The following is a 14575-nucleotide window of genomic DNA, read 5'->3' as shown; positions in this document are numbered from 1 at the left end:
GCATATAACAAAGTAGATGTATGAGAGAATATAATGTAAAAGGGGCATCGTAAAACTGCAGGGGCAGTCGAAGCAAGTGGATTAGCTTTTGAAGAAAGCTAAACATTGAAAAGAATAAGTGGAAGCAATATTGAGAGTGGCAGTAGGAAAAGAAATTTCCATGTAAGAAAAACAGCTGGAAGCAAAACATAAAGAGAAATCGGGTGCTAGAAACCATTTGTCTATAGTAAGTAACAGAAAAGCACAGCAGAGCTTCAGTGATGTAAGCCTTTTGTATCAGCCCTGTGAAGATAATGGCGTGCATGTTGGTGTAGAATCTGACCACCCCCAAGAACATATGTTTAGTTTTAATTAGACAGCACAACTTGGCTGTCCTATTTTCATCTCACCAGTGGAGAGACATATTTTGTGTGTTTTAGTCACCCAAGTTGTGGAATCAGTCAATGTGGATTCAATCAGAGAGCTGTTCAGCTAAACCAAATCATCAGAGCTTTGCTTTTCTCGTGATTTTGGTTTGGTGCTCTGTATGGAGTATTTATTTGTAGATAGTTCTGTTTTATTTGTAAATGAAACTTCACAATTACTGATTCATATGGGTGAATTTTAAGATGTAATAACGCATTTCCCCCTGCTTTCTGGGGAACGTACTATGGCTATTTGAAACCTGAAGCTTTTTGAAGTTTTCGCAAGGACTATTACAAGCACTTTTTTGCATATTTGTATGTTGACACACTCTGCAGGTATTAGATCATCTAAGCATAAAACATACTCCTTTGTACAAATGGACCACCTTCATTTCCATGTTAAATGCCCGTTCAAGCCTGTTATCAGCTGTTAAGGACATTTCAGAGAAAAATAAATGGTTCATTTTAGTTAATGTAATAAGAGCACTTCTATTCTTCTAAACTTCAGTGTTTAGTCCATTTGGGAATAGCAGAATGCAGGAAAATCATCATAGTTTCAAGAATAAAAGGCAATTGTTTTTCAAGACCACAGTTGTTTTAGCTACTCTCCATGATAGCCTCTTAAGGGTCATATTCAGAATTTATAGGAACAGACTTTTTATTGCAGAAAATTAGTGGCACAGGATCAGTTAGCACTTACTCTCCAGAAACATAGTACTCCAGGCAGTCAAATTATTTAGTTGATCTGTATTGTTTTAGATTTCCTTAATGTTTAGCACTTGCTTTTGAATTCAGTCAAATGAGTTTGGTCTGGTATGGTGTGCATTGTGATTTGGATTTCTTTAACTGCACCTTGTTCAACTGTTTACTGTAAAATTGTTTTTTTCCACAGATGTAGCAATTGGGGCTCCACAAGAAGATAATCTAAAAGGAGTTATTTATATATACAATGGTAGGAAAGATGGAATAACCCCAACATTTTCACAGGTATGCTTTTTCAGTGGAAAACAACCAATTCAGAAAAACCTTAAGTTTAGATTGAAGAGGGTTTTCCCTTAATTTAGCATTCAGACCATTGGATTTTAAAAGACTTCAGAAATTTTTACACAGTCTGTGATTTCAGTCCTAATATAATCTTTAATAGAAAAATAAAATGTTTTAGAGGCCTCAGACAGGGCTTCTGGGATATAGTGTTTAAAATTCTGGAGGAATATTACTTTCAGAGGTATACTTTCACAGGTAGGCATGTGATTGCCTGCAGAAGCAGGATGTTTACACTACCATTTTTCATTGGATATTGTAGCTGAAAGATTAACTTTACAAGAATAATTTTATCTTCTTTTTCCTCCGTAGAGAATACAAGGACATCAAGTCAGTAATTCTTTAAGCATGTTTGGACAATCCATAGCAAGTGGCATTGACGCAGATAACAATGGTTATCAAGGTGAATTAAACAATTGTGATTATTTTTAATTTTTAGAGGAGTATAAATTCACAGGGAACAATGTCATGGTGCTACTTATTACTCTTAATGGAATAAAATCTGTTATTAAGATGATGTGTCTTGCAGTTTGGGAAGGAAAAAAAGGTAAAGTTCAGGTGAGCATTTTTTTTTTACAGTCATGTACCTATTACTGAAGGACTCAGAGAGATGTAATAGCAAGATTATAGTGCTGAAGTGGAAGAAAAATGTACTTTTTTTTTTTTTTTTTTTTTGTGGTGGCCATCTCATTTGGTAGTGTCACAGTGAGCTTATTTGGGCATTTAAAGCATGCTTACTGTCCAGACTAGTATGCTAAGCTAAAAATCTCACAGGTCTTCATGTAAGTCTGGATCTTGCGAGGAGTCAGTGAGCTCAGCAGCCCTCACGGTCTGTGTGAATGGTATGTTAACCTGCCTCACAGCTCATGAAAGTGGATTAAGACTCTTGCGGAGTGCTTTTGGGCATGGCAGAGAAGTGCTCATTTGTTGTAAAGTGGCTTAGCTGGTTCTAAAAACATACTCAAATGTTTTGCTGTTGTACAGAAAAGGATTATGTCAGATCATACTTGTGTTAAAGCATAACGTTACCATTAACTTCATGTTGTAGGCTCTGGCTGTGTCCATAGAAATCTCATCTGGGTTGAACCCATTAGGCTGGGTTAAGAGATAGTGTATAGGTAGTCTGCTCTTCGGTCACCTGCTCTTTACTGTTTAGGGAGTCGCATCCTCTGACCATTATACCATTGAGACTTATCTGACAGATTTACTTTTGCTACCTCATTTGAGGGGTACATTTCTTTCCTTACTGCATCAGTAGTTTTCAGATAATTTGGAATAAAACATTTTTTCTGTCTGTTTCTTCCTGTCTCTATGTATAATGTGATACATGTAATACATATAATTGTTTTTTATATACACATACATTTGTGTGCATAGCAGAGCAAAATCAAATATCTGGGTTTAAAAGAATGCCCGTACCCTCCATTTAGCTGAATTGTATTTCAGTGTCCTTTGCTTAAACTTGTAACGGAAATCAGATCATCACGTTACTAATATCTGCAAATCTAGCAAATTAGTGTGTGGTATTAATGGACAGGGGACAACAATTTAAGGAATCATCTGTATGGAGAAGTGCACCTCTGAATATTAACATATACCTTTTAACAAATAAAGGGCATGTAGTGGTTTAATGATGCCAAAAGGTGAATATGTTGCAAAATGCTTGTACCTGAAGTAATTCCTGTTGACAAATTATGCGTATTGATCTGTTTTTTTCATACAGATGTAGCAATTGGTGCATTTCTGTCTGATTCTGCTGTGGTGCTGAGGTGAGGTTGCTACATTTCAGTACTTTTAAAGACCATCCAGTTTAACTGTACTTTAAAAAATGTAATTCAAAAAAAAAAAGTGTACTTTAACCTCATGATAATCTTCTTGGGTGTTTTGAGCTTTCACTCACTTGTTTCCAGAATGCTCTACACCTGAAACATTTAAGTAAATACCTTGAAGAAAAAGAAAATACCCTTCTGAAATTTTTTGAGGCAACAAAAATATTGCATTGAACTACTTGGATTCTTGAAAATGCAGATAACCTAAGAATGATAATACTAATATAAAAATAGATTGTTAGAGATTCTGTAAATTATTTCTGAATCACTTTGTGAACACTGACTCTTTTATATTCTTAGAACAAAACCAGTAATAATTGTTGAAGCTTCTTTAAAACATCCTAATTCAATAAATCGAACTAATTTAAACTGCATGGAAAATGACCAGCCTGCCATCTGTATGAATTTGAAGATATGCTTTACCTATACAGGACGAGAGGTACCTGATTATATTGGTAAGCTACTTCCATTATATGTATTCATTTGAAATGCACACATTTGCAAAATAAAGCTATTGGTGTTTAACAAGTAGTTGAGTTCACCAAAATGAAAATGAGTTTAGTATAAAATAAAAAATTAAGACATACGGATACCTTTTTTTTGAGCTCCTGCAACATTGAGCCATTACACTTCTATTTAATTTAGAATAAATGCATATCCCAGCTAGGACTAAGTGAGTTATATGTCATGCAAAAGGTAATGATGTTAAACAGGTGAAAAGGCATTGTGGTTAGGATGGCACCCTTGTAGATTCGCTATTTCCAGTACCTGAATTAGTTTAGATAATAGTAGCGTCATAAAATTCACTCATAGCTTCAGATGGTCCCTTTCATAGCATCATAATAACTTAATATATAATTTTAATACATTTTTAATTAGATAGTATGTCACAAGGGATCACAAAAAATACAGTGCACTTATTCTATGAACACTTTCTTTTTTCTTTATTTCCCCCAAAGATTATATTCAGTTTTGCAGAGGATTGTCTGTCAAGTTTGTCTGAACTTTCCACATGCAAATATGTCTGAGCCGTTGCTTTGCAAATAGAGAGGGAATTAATGATGGATGAATGTCTTTTCTTAATGTAGAATCAAACAGATTATTCAGCATGATATTCAGATGTCTTCTAAAAGCAATCCTCCTAGACCAAGACTGCTTTAGCCTGAAGTCTTCCACTTCACAATAAAAAAGATGTTTCTTTTATAAAGCTGCTCAAGTACCTGATTGTAACACTATACCATTATGTGAAAGAGAGGGAGTCCCATAAAAAATACTGAAAAATACATCTTGTAGCTATCTTGTACATAATGAATATTTTGCTTTTGGCAAAAACTTACTTTGCTTGAAGGAATATCTATGGGAGGGAATATATTCAAAATAATTTACTGACTATATTATAAAAGTAAATTGTTTAAATATTTTCTATGTGAATATATGCTGTCCTTTAGGAACACATTACCGAGAACACATGTAAATGGAAAACTAATATTCCAAGTTCAGATCTTCCGAAATTCATATTTGAAATGAAAGATGAGCAGTCAAATTGGACTACCCTTGCTGAATTTGGACATATTACTTGTCAACTTAGACAGAAGAGAGTAGAGGAAATTCTAGGTATTCTAACTTTTGGAAGAAATGAGGAAGGAAAGTAATAGGTCGGTAATGCTTTGAGATGTTTTTGCAATTTGTTATCATAGCAGTTCATGCTTTCCAACTTACATAAAAAATAATTAAAACAAACAAACAAAAAAAAAAACAACACTGAAGTGAAGCTGTATTTGTCAATGTCTGGTGACTTCATTGTTTCTTGAAATTTAATGTCAGCCCAATGAGGAACTGAAGAAGATTTTCTGTAAACAGATTCTGGTAGAAAACTGTAACTTGACAAAACTATCACTGATGTAAAAGCATGTATCAGGGATCAGTCACTATGCAATTATTTTCAGAGGTCTAGAAGCTTTTCAGGTATGGACTTGTACCAGAGACTTTTTAAGTGGAGCATTTTGAGACTGATATTATGGAACATAATTAAGGGAATGAGTCAAAAGATAGATAGGATTTCTATCATTACTTCATGAAAATTATTATACTTTTTATAACTCATTTTCCTTGGTTTTTATTTTGCAGTATTGTTTTATAATCTTAGTGTCGATGTGAATAGAAAAATGGATATGCCAGCAAGATTTTACTTTTCTGTCAATGGAACATCTGACACAACCTCTGGAAATATTAAGATTAACAGCAAGAGCATTGCCTGCAATGACCATCCAGCATTTATGAGGGTAATGTAATTTTCAACATGTATTGCTCTGTAAATCCGTTGTTCTCCTTTGAAAGCACACCTGCTGCAAAATAACTTGTTTTGTTTACAGTTGCATCACATAATTTCTGAAGTAAAATATTTGTGTTCATAACTTCTACAATTAATACCTTGTAGTTCTGATGCCAATTTAGCTTTCTCTGGGGAAGTCGGTGGGCCTGCCATCTCTTCTGTCAGAGAAAATGTGCATAACAATAATAATCACAGTGATAAAGTAGGACATGAGCATATTTTGACTTCTTTTTTCACTTTGTTATGGATGACATCATAGACTGAAGCTTAATCCTGGACCAGATAAGTAGTGAATGTAGTTTCCATTCTGTCCGTGAAGGTACAGAAACAACTTTGTTGTGGATTTTTTTTTTTCCACAACAACTTCGTGGTAGAATTGCTTTGCAGGAGATGGCACAGAGGTAGCGGTGCTGCCAGCAGAAGCGGGTGTTCAGCAGCAGGTTATTGGAGACCTGTGAGCTGTCAGCCAGGCAGGGAGACATGTACCAACATCAGTAGTAGAGATGACGCCAGCCACTCTGCATCAGGAAGTCAGCTGTTGGTTTCCCAGAAGTAGAGTTTGATCCAACAGCAGCCATCCTTTGAATTTAAGGATGGTTCTGACTTGGAAATAGGTTAGTAAAAATGTAGTCAGTGAGATCCTAACTCCAATAGTAGCCTTTAAGTCACCTAGAGCAAGTGAAATGCAGTATTCATTCTTGTTGTATCCCTCTAAAGGATGAATGAAGGACTTGTCTTGAACATAAAAATAGATGCTGTCTGGACAGAGATAATAAGACCATTTACTGAACAAGAAAGAATAAAGTGATTTAATATATCAAACATCTTAGAAACCCACCTATTCCACAAAAAAAAAAAAAAAAAAAAAAAAAAAAAAAAGGAGAATAAATTAGAAGAACTTGAAGTCCTAAAATACAATAGAATGAAACCTAGCGGACAGAGAAGAATCACCTTTTATTAAACTCAGGAAAAAAAATAGATTTATCTCCTGTAAGGCATTATCTAAGGAGGAAAAGAATTCTTTAAAGAAATTCTAAGGACAGGGAATATGAAGTAGAAAAGAGGGTAATAAAACAATGTGTTAGCTTGCCTGTCCCTTTTTTAAAAATCTTCAGGTAGCAATTCTGTGACTTTTTAGAACAAACATCTATTAGGATAACTGGTGCAATTGATCCTGAGCAGAGGCTGGGAAATAGATGTAATCTTCTACAGCTAGAAAGAAACAGCAGGGAAGAAGTCTTCCATGTATTTTCTTCCTTTCCTTTACTTCTGTTTTGCTTATGACATCATCAGAAGCCAATTCTTCAAGATAAAGCTTTGGGTTAGAATGGAAAGCCTGTGTTACCTCCTGGAAAATTGCCCAAATGCATCTCAATTGGTAGTTGCACCTAAGTGAATGTTACTTAAAGGAGCAATGTCAAATTGCCCACTTCTTTACAAGAGTTGTGTAAGCTAAGAGAGGTCTGACTGACAGCTGACCTTGTACAGATTGCCATAGCAGCATCAGCATGCATTTGTGTAAGAGGAAAGATATGATTTGGCACATCACCTCCTATAGTCTATCATTACTATTTTTACTTCCATATAGCTCAATTTTATTTGTAATTGTTAATTAACAACAGTATAAGCATCTTCTTCAACCCACTGAGGTTTCTGTATGAAAGCTTGTATGAAGCTCCTAAAGCTAAGTGTAAATGTTGAATACAATCCTTACGAAAAAAAAGCATGTACGTTTTATGTATTTTAAGTAAATAGTAATTAATGGCTAATTAGTATAGTGAAAATAATATAAAGCAGATGCAGAGAAGACCTTGTGGAAAATTATGAATTACATTACACGTGATTTGGTCAAAGCAAGCTTGCAGATAAGAATTAGAACAGTGGCCACGTGGAGGGACAATCAGTGAATTGTACAGTGAATCTGTCGTACATTCTTAGGGAATAATTCAGTCAGGTTTGCTATTGTTAGTGCGCAGTGCTTCAAGCTGTTCAGATTTCACAAACAAATAGTTTGGGCTTTGAGCTCCCGCACAAGTCAAGGTTTCATATCAAAATGGTCACTTATTGAATTTAATCTTAATACAGAATTAGAAGTACTCAAAGGCAGAAGAGTAAAATGCCATCATGGAAAGATTTAGTAGTACTGTGTGAAAACTCCTTTTAATTTGATATAGGGAAAAACCCATTGTTTTTGTTTGGAATTATCCCACTGTTCAACTTTTTACCCTTTTAGCCTACTTTTGCCTATTTTTGTAATTGGGCAGTACAACATTTCATAGGCATGTTAGGGCAGTATTTTGGATGGAAGTAATATAGATCACTATCCAATCAAACATTTTTAATAAAAGAATTTGTTACAAAATTCCTGATGTTGTCACTAAATGTATTACGATTTTCTGCATTTCTGATTACCTCTTTCAGTAACAAAGATGTCTGGAAAAATATATGAACCATATGGCATAGGAAATTATTTTATATTAAAAAAAAAGTTTCTGTTTAACGTAGTTCTAGGGCTCCTCGTAATTTTTAAGACATATGCATACATGTCTTGTCTTATATGATTAACTCATTAGGTTTCCAATTTTCATAGAAAGATGTAAGGGATATCTTGACTCCTATACATGTTGAAGCAAGTTATCATCTGGGGCAACATATTCTACAGAAAAGAAACACTCAAGAATTTTCTCCACTTCAACCAGTTCTTCAAAGGAGGAAAGAAAAAGATGTTATAAAAAGCAAGGTTAGTGTATGATTTCTTCTTTCAAATGTAGTAAGTAAGTATTCACATTTGAATCTTTAGTTTCAAAAAAAAGCTTCCCACAACAATAGCTTATGAAGGAATGCATTTTCTAAAACATCACCTAATCTTTTGATCTTAATAAACCAGCATGCTAAAAACATGGGTAAATTTTCACTAAAATTAATTGTAGCACTGGTAATATACCTCAGAACAATATCAAATTTCAGTATGAACCTCACTTGTAGAAATATTCATTCTTTTTTGACTGCAGGAGTTACTTTCCAAGATAAAACTGTCCTTTAAAAGGAATTCTATGTTAAGTACACACTATTATGCCGCTATTAATCTTGAACTGTTTCAACAACGTTGCTGACATATTCTTTCTGTGAAGGTATTCCCAATTCTCAATGGAAAGTCGGGGGGAAAAATGGTGTATGCTGTATCCTTAAACGAATATGAAATCTACCATTTTAATTTAAAAAAAAAAAAAAAAGATTATTGACTTAAGAAATAGTGAGGATAATTTGAGTTATTAACTACCATATGTTCATAAAAATATTATGACTTTTCACAAACAGTAAGCTTTATGTAATTCAGATACAGTTGACTGTCAGAACTCTGAGATATTTGAAAGCTCCTTTTAAATGTCAATGTTTTCCTTTTCATCTTCCAAAATTTTGTTTTAGGAACCACAGAGAGACCATTGCTGGATATAGTGACAAGTGATATCAATGTGCTCTATGGCATACTGATAATCAAGGCATAGACACATGGTATCTCATGATACCTACAGTTTGCTAAGTAAAATTTGTGTAATAGAACTCCCTTTCAAAAGTTACTGTCGTATTTTATTGTCATATTGTATTGATACTGCAGGGACCTCAGTTCTGGATCCTCTAAAATGCTCTGCCCTTTTTTTGTACTCGTTTTAAAATTAACTGAACATACACCCACAAGTCTGACAGATTAAGCTCCAGCATGGAGGGCCTCTCTGTAGTTTTTCTCAGAATGTGTCTGCAAATGATTAAAAGCAATTGTTCCTAGGACTATTAGTTATTAGCTAATTCCAGATACTTGGTAACAAGGTGATATGTTCGTTTCATAATATGCATAGTATACTAAAGTGCTTTTTGTTTTTTTTTTTTTTCCTTTGGTCTTTTATAGTTTGTTTTTGCAAGATTTTGCTCCCAAGAGAATTGTTCTGCTGACTTGAGAGTTTCTGGAAAAGTGGCTTTTCCAAAGTAAGTATGGTCTGGCTTTCATTTGCAGAAAGAAGTTCAATAAGATCTTATTTAAATTGTTACTTAATCTTTCAAATATAAAATGAATTTGCAAAAGTAGACAATGGACTCCCAGAAACGTATGAGGAAGAAAAACCTGTTTAGTTGAAGAATGGTTTGTAAATTATAAATGTTTCAGGAAATGTATAAGAAATGTAAATATTTGTACATATGTTCTTGCATAATTAGAAGACTTTACAGCTCAGAAAGTACTACCAGCTTGACAAAAGGGTAAACTTGTGTTCTGTGGTTCATACGTTAATGTGCTAAGATATGGAGTACAATGCACACTCAATAGGTAGACCTTGTAACTGCCAATATTTTGACAACTCAATTATTTCTGCTGCTTTTATGAAGGTACTATACTTGCACTGTACAAAGAAGATACTTAAGTTTTCTACTAAGACATTGCTATGTTTATCCTTTCAATTATAATTAATTAATTAATTATTAATTAAATTAAATAATAAAAAAATAAAATAAATAAATAAAAAATTAAATAATAAAATAAATAATTAAGTGGTTCCTTTTCTTCATTTACTTAAAAAATATTACATCTTCATTTTTATACTGCTGATTGAGACACCAGATAGTTATTATGCAAGGTTGTGACTCTTTTTCCTACATGAATTAGCTTGCGTTTTTCAAAAAATATTTTTGGGAGCTTTTTTTCATTTACAGCCCAACACTTTTCAAGATCCCTTTTAGGGTGTTTCAATTTTTTCCATTCCTTCCAATTAGGTTTTGTGTTTAAATGCTTTTATTATGTAAGATCATTAAGGCACTTTAAAAGTATTACAATTATTACTGTCTTGAAGAATCTCTACTACACTAAGCAATGTTTTGTGAGAGATACTTCCATCTGGCATCATATTTAGAAAGTTTTAAGCCATGTACCAACATTTCAGCATACATTTTAATGATTTGATTATAAATTACATTTTATCATCACAACCTTTTTCTTTATTCAATATTATACTTTGAAGCAAGAACCGTGGGCTATTGGTGTGCAAAGACAGAAAAGTTGTACCTCTTGTGTATCTCAGCTAGTTTGGTGCTTTATGTGAGGCCTGGATTTTCCTATGTAATTTTAAGTTGATTCTACTTTAATCGAGATACTGGGTTTATCTCATATATGAGGCACAACCTAAAACGACACCAAAAGATGATAGCAAACACACAATGCTGATTAATCACACCTGAGTGATCCTGAGCATAAGCTTTTTCATCTTCATAGATTTCAGAAGATGAGCATCTTCCTGTCTACTTTAAGGCATAGCCTACAGCATGAACCTTAAGCCCTTTCATTTTCTTACACTTTCCATAAACTTTTCAGAAAGAAAGATTGTGCAGCATTTCCATTTGTGATGTTAGCAATGCAATTTTGTAACTACTTCAAAGCTCTAAGAAAGGAAAATAGATTATAACATACCTGCTTGGCATTAGGTATTGGTAGCAGCTTTTCAGCCTTAATAAATAGGCTAAATATCTTGATAAAGTGTGAAGTATCACCTTAAATTACATTGTGCCCCTGGTATCTTGATTAAAAACTAGTTAGCTGTGAAGCATTAATTTATTTTGTCTAGACAGAATGCATTCATTATCCTTGAACAGCAAAGCAAACATTTTCAGTCTTAAAAGAATGAAATCAAATAGCAGTGTCAATGTAATGCTTTACTTACTGAGTTATGAGTCTTCATGTATACACTATCATGTTCTGTTTAAATAGCTCAGATTTTGGCCTGCTCTGTAAATTTCTAGTCTTCATCATGCATTTTTTAATGAAGAATGAAATATGATTACCAGGGTAAAGCTCTGGTTCAGCTTTGTTTAGTCCCAGATGTGCACCTGGTGCTTTTGTGTACTTGTGTGTTAAGCTGGGAGGCATCTTTATGATGGTGTCTTGTTAATGAGCTTGGCTTTAATGCGTATAAGAGGACTGAATGCTAAGCATATAAGTAGTAAAATAACTTTAAAATGTAACCTAAATTTAATCAAGCTACTGAAATGTTAACATTGTGTTTCTCTTTAATTCGCTTTTGTCTTGGAACCTATCTGCTTATGCAGTGCTTTTACCTTCTGTTGCTTGTCTAAGTGCCAGCTTCTTTCCCAAAGGTGTTCAGTGACTAATGCTTTGGTTTCGAGCCAGAGTATCTGATAAATGTCTATTTCTAGGCAACCCTTCTACAAGTCTTAATTAAACTTTAATGTCAAGCTGAAGTTTACTTTTAGACCCTCACAGGGTGTCTGGACTTGTAACATGATTACAGAACATTACATAGATCACAAGATAGGCACGATCATTTACCCTTCTTGTGGCCTGTGACGTATTAATTTGAACAGATTTTGAAATAATATCTGAAAATACTGCAGCAGTAGCATATTGCTATTCTCTTCTGTAAAGGAAAGGCCCTCTGCTGTGAAAGCCAGAAGCATGATAGGTCTGATAACACTGTTCACATTAATAACCTCAGGCCTTGAAAGGCACAGTGCAGCAGTTGACCAATCATCTGTTATCATAACTTCAGTTAAGAGGAGTGAATAAATGCTTTCTTAGTGATTTCCAGCTCAGCATTTTCAGAACCAGATGATATTAACTAAAGGAACAGGAGATTTTTTTTTTCTTATATTCTGTATAGAGAATAATTTTTCACTGATATTATGATCTTTATTTTTATAGACCTCATGATAAGAAGACCTATCTTGCTGTTGGAAGTACGAAGACGTTGTTGCTGAATGTTTCTCTGCACAATGTCGGAGATGATGCATATGAAACTGTCCTCCACATTCAAGTCCCTAAAGGCCTTTATTTCATTCGAGTTTTAGAATTGGTAAGTACAAGAAAATCTGTCAAAGAGTAATCCTTTGATATTTTTATTTCTCAACCAGACATTTTCTAAATATCATAATGGATTGTTGAGTTTCCTTAGATACTGAGAATTAACCCCTCACATACCCTAAAATGGCTGACAAAACCACTTTTAATATTCTTAGATGCTTAGCTACATAAACCACAGAATAGGTGCCATTTAATCAGTATCAAGATATAATGGTAAAAAATACAAGAAAAAATTGTTTTCCAGATGTGTTTCCAGTGATCACAAAGATCTTGTTTAATCTGACCTTTTTCACATACAGTCTTATGAAAAAGTCACAGATCGAATTGTTCTCACTTTCCGTCTTTTTAAATGATCCCACAGTGCTCTGTGTAGAATGTCCATCACCCACACCTTTCAGACATTGGATTTAAAGGGATGCATTAGTCAATGTAAAGATATGTTAAAGTAGTCATGAATATTACAGATATTCTCTATATGTCGTTAGTGAAACACCTATTTTAGACAAAAAAAAAACAACCAATTTTAGTCTGTGCATGTAACTGGAAATGTCTGAAAGAAGTAATTTTAATCACTAGTAATTTTCCATCGTTTTAGGAAGAAAAACAGATACATTGTGAAGTAGTAGACAAAGAAATTAATGTAGTGAAACTTGAGTGCAGCGTTGGCTATTTGTATGTCGATCAAAAATCAAAGGTAAGGTATGCATGAAGTTCCTGCTTTAAAACACCTTAAGTATGTTACTATGATTTCACAAAAAAAAAAAGTCTTGCAAAATCACCCTCATTCCCAACTGATATCTGTTATTGTGTTGGTATCTGAATCTCCCTGTTCCTTTTAAAATTAGTTATGTGAACATTTCTGAATTAATTAAGGGACAATGTTCTTTGTATTGTGTGTCACGTGATTGTGGTTGGCGTTCTAAACAAGTTGACCTAACACTATGAACAAATGTGTAAAGGTAATAGAAAAGGACTGGAAGATGCAAAAAGCAAGTATTTTCTTAATCTGGATTTTTTTTTAGAAAGCGAGAAATTCTAAATGAATTTAAGAAAATATTTTGATTAAAACTGTGTTAAGACACACTATTATTTAATATAAACATTTTTATTTTTTTTTGGCTCTGCAGCTGGATTTAAGTTTCCTCTTGGATGCCAGCTCATTTACCAGAGCAGATGACGACCTCAATATCATCATTAATGCTAGCTGGTAATGTATAATAAGAAATGCTCATTGAAAAATACTTGCAGCTTTGGAAAACAGAATAGAGAACACTGGAAAGACTGCAAGAAAGAACATCCATTCCAAAATCTGTAGAGAAAGGGAAATTACGAAACAAAATAAAAATTAGGTTTCTGCCTGTATAAAATCTTTTAATGTATTTTAATACGTTGTTAATGATAAAATGGTTTTGTTTTAATAAGCTTGAAGATAAATTTGGAATTCGTTGATAGAAATAATGCATAGCATACGATAATGCATTTTATATTAATATTTCTCTCACCGTTTTTATAGCAAAAATGAAGATGGAAACATGTTACTGGATAACACACTAACCTTAGCTGTACCTCTGAAGTACGAGATTGAATTAAATGCTCATGGGTAAGTCAACGATTGTGATACTTATGTCCATAAAACTTGTTTTCTTACTATTCTGAATTCCCAAAGCTCTTAAGCAGAGGCATAGAGTAGCTGAAAAATCCTGGGAGTGAGATGGCACAGCTATTCTGCAGTCTGCCCCATCCACTTCTAAGGTTTTGTTTCCAGTATTGTGGGATGAGACCAATAGTATCAGTGGTGCTTTGGATTTGTCTCTGTCTAGTATTTTTTGAGAACTGGAATATTTTAAATAGAAGTAGGCATTTCTTTAATAACAGCATAGCAGTACTAATTCATTTGGTTTTCTTTAAACAAATGTTTTTTTCAAAACTGAAGAGCTGGGCAGGATGTTTACATCAGTTTCTTACAAAAAAAATGTGTGAGAAACCTCACTGAAGGACTTAATCACACGCACACACAAAGCCACAAAAGAATTTTGAAAAAATGCATAAATAGGGTCTTACACACTGAGTATGATAAATGAATGCTAATCTAAGAACTAAAATAGATATT

The 14575-nt window shown here is 33.7% G+C and overlaps 1 protein-coding gene across 1 annotated transcript in view; it reads left to right on the top strand.

Moving 5' to 3' along the window:
- Window positions 1-14575, top strand: part of ITGA4 (integrin subunit alpha 4) — a 37221-nt gene that overhangs the window by 14850 nt on the left and 7796 nt on the right. The window contains exons 11-21 of the mRNA XM_084289598.1: window positions 1297-1391; window positions 1758-1848; window positions 3169-3214; window positions 3575-3729; window positions 5402-5556; window positions 8197-8346; window positions 9511-9587; window positions 12307-12457; window positions 13061-13159; window positions 13593-13672; window positions 13979-14065. Coding sequence (XP_084145724.1) covers window positions 1297-1391; window positions 1758-1848; window positions 3169-3214; window positions 3575-3729; window positions 5402-5556; window positions 8197-8346; window positions 9511-9587; window positions 12307-12457; window positions 13061-13159; window positions 13593-13672; window positions 13979-14065 — 1186 coding nt within the window. The remainder of the gene's footprint in view (window positions 1-1296; window positions 1392-1757; window positions 1849-3168; window positions 3215-3574; window positions 3730-5401; window positions 5557-8196; window positions 8347-9510; window positions 9588-12306; window positions 12458-13060; window positions 13160-13592; window positions 13673-13978; window positions 14066-14575) is intronic.

Source organism: Netta rufina (assembly GCF_964035555.1).
Source record: "Netta rufina genome assembly, chromosome: 6".
NCBI classification, from domain to species: Eukaryota; Metazoa; Chordata; class Aves; order Anseriformes; family Anatidae; genus Netta; species Netta rufina.
This window is presented reverse-complemented; position numbering and strand designations above follow the sequence as displayed.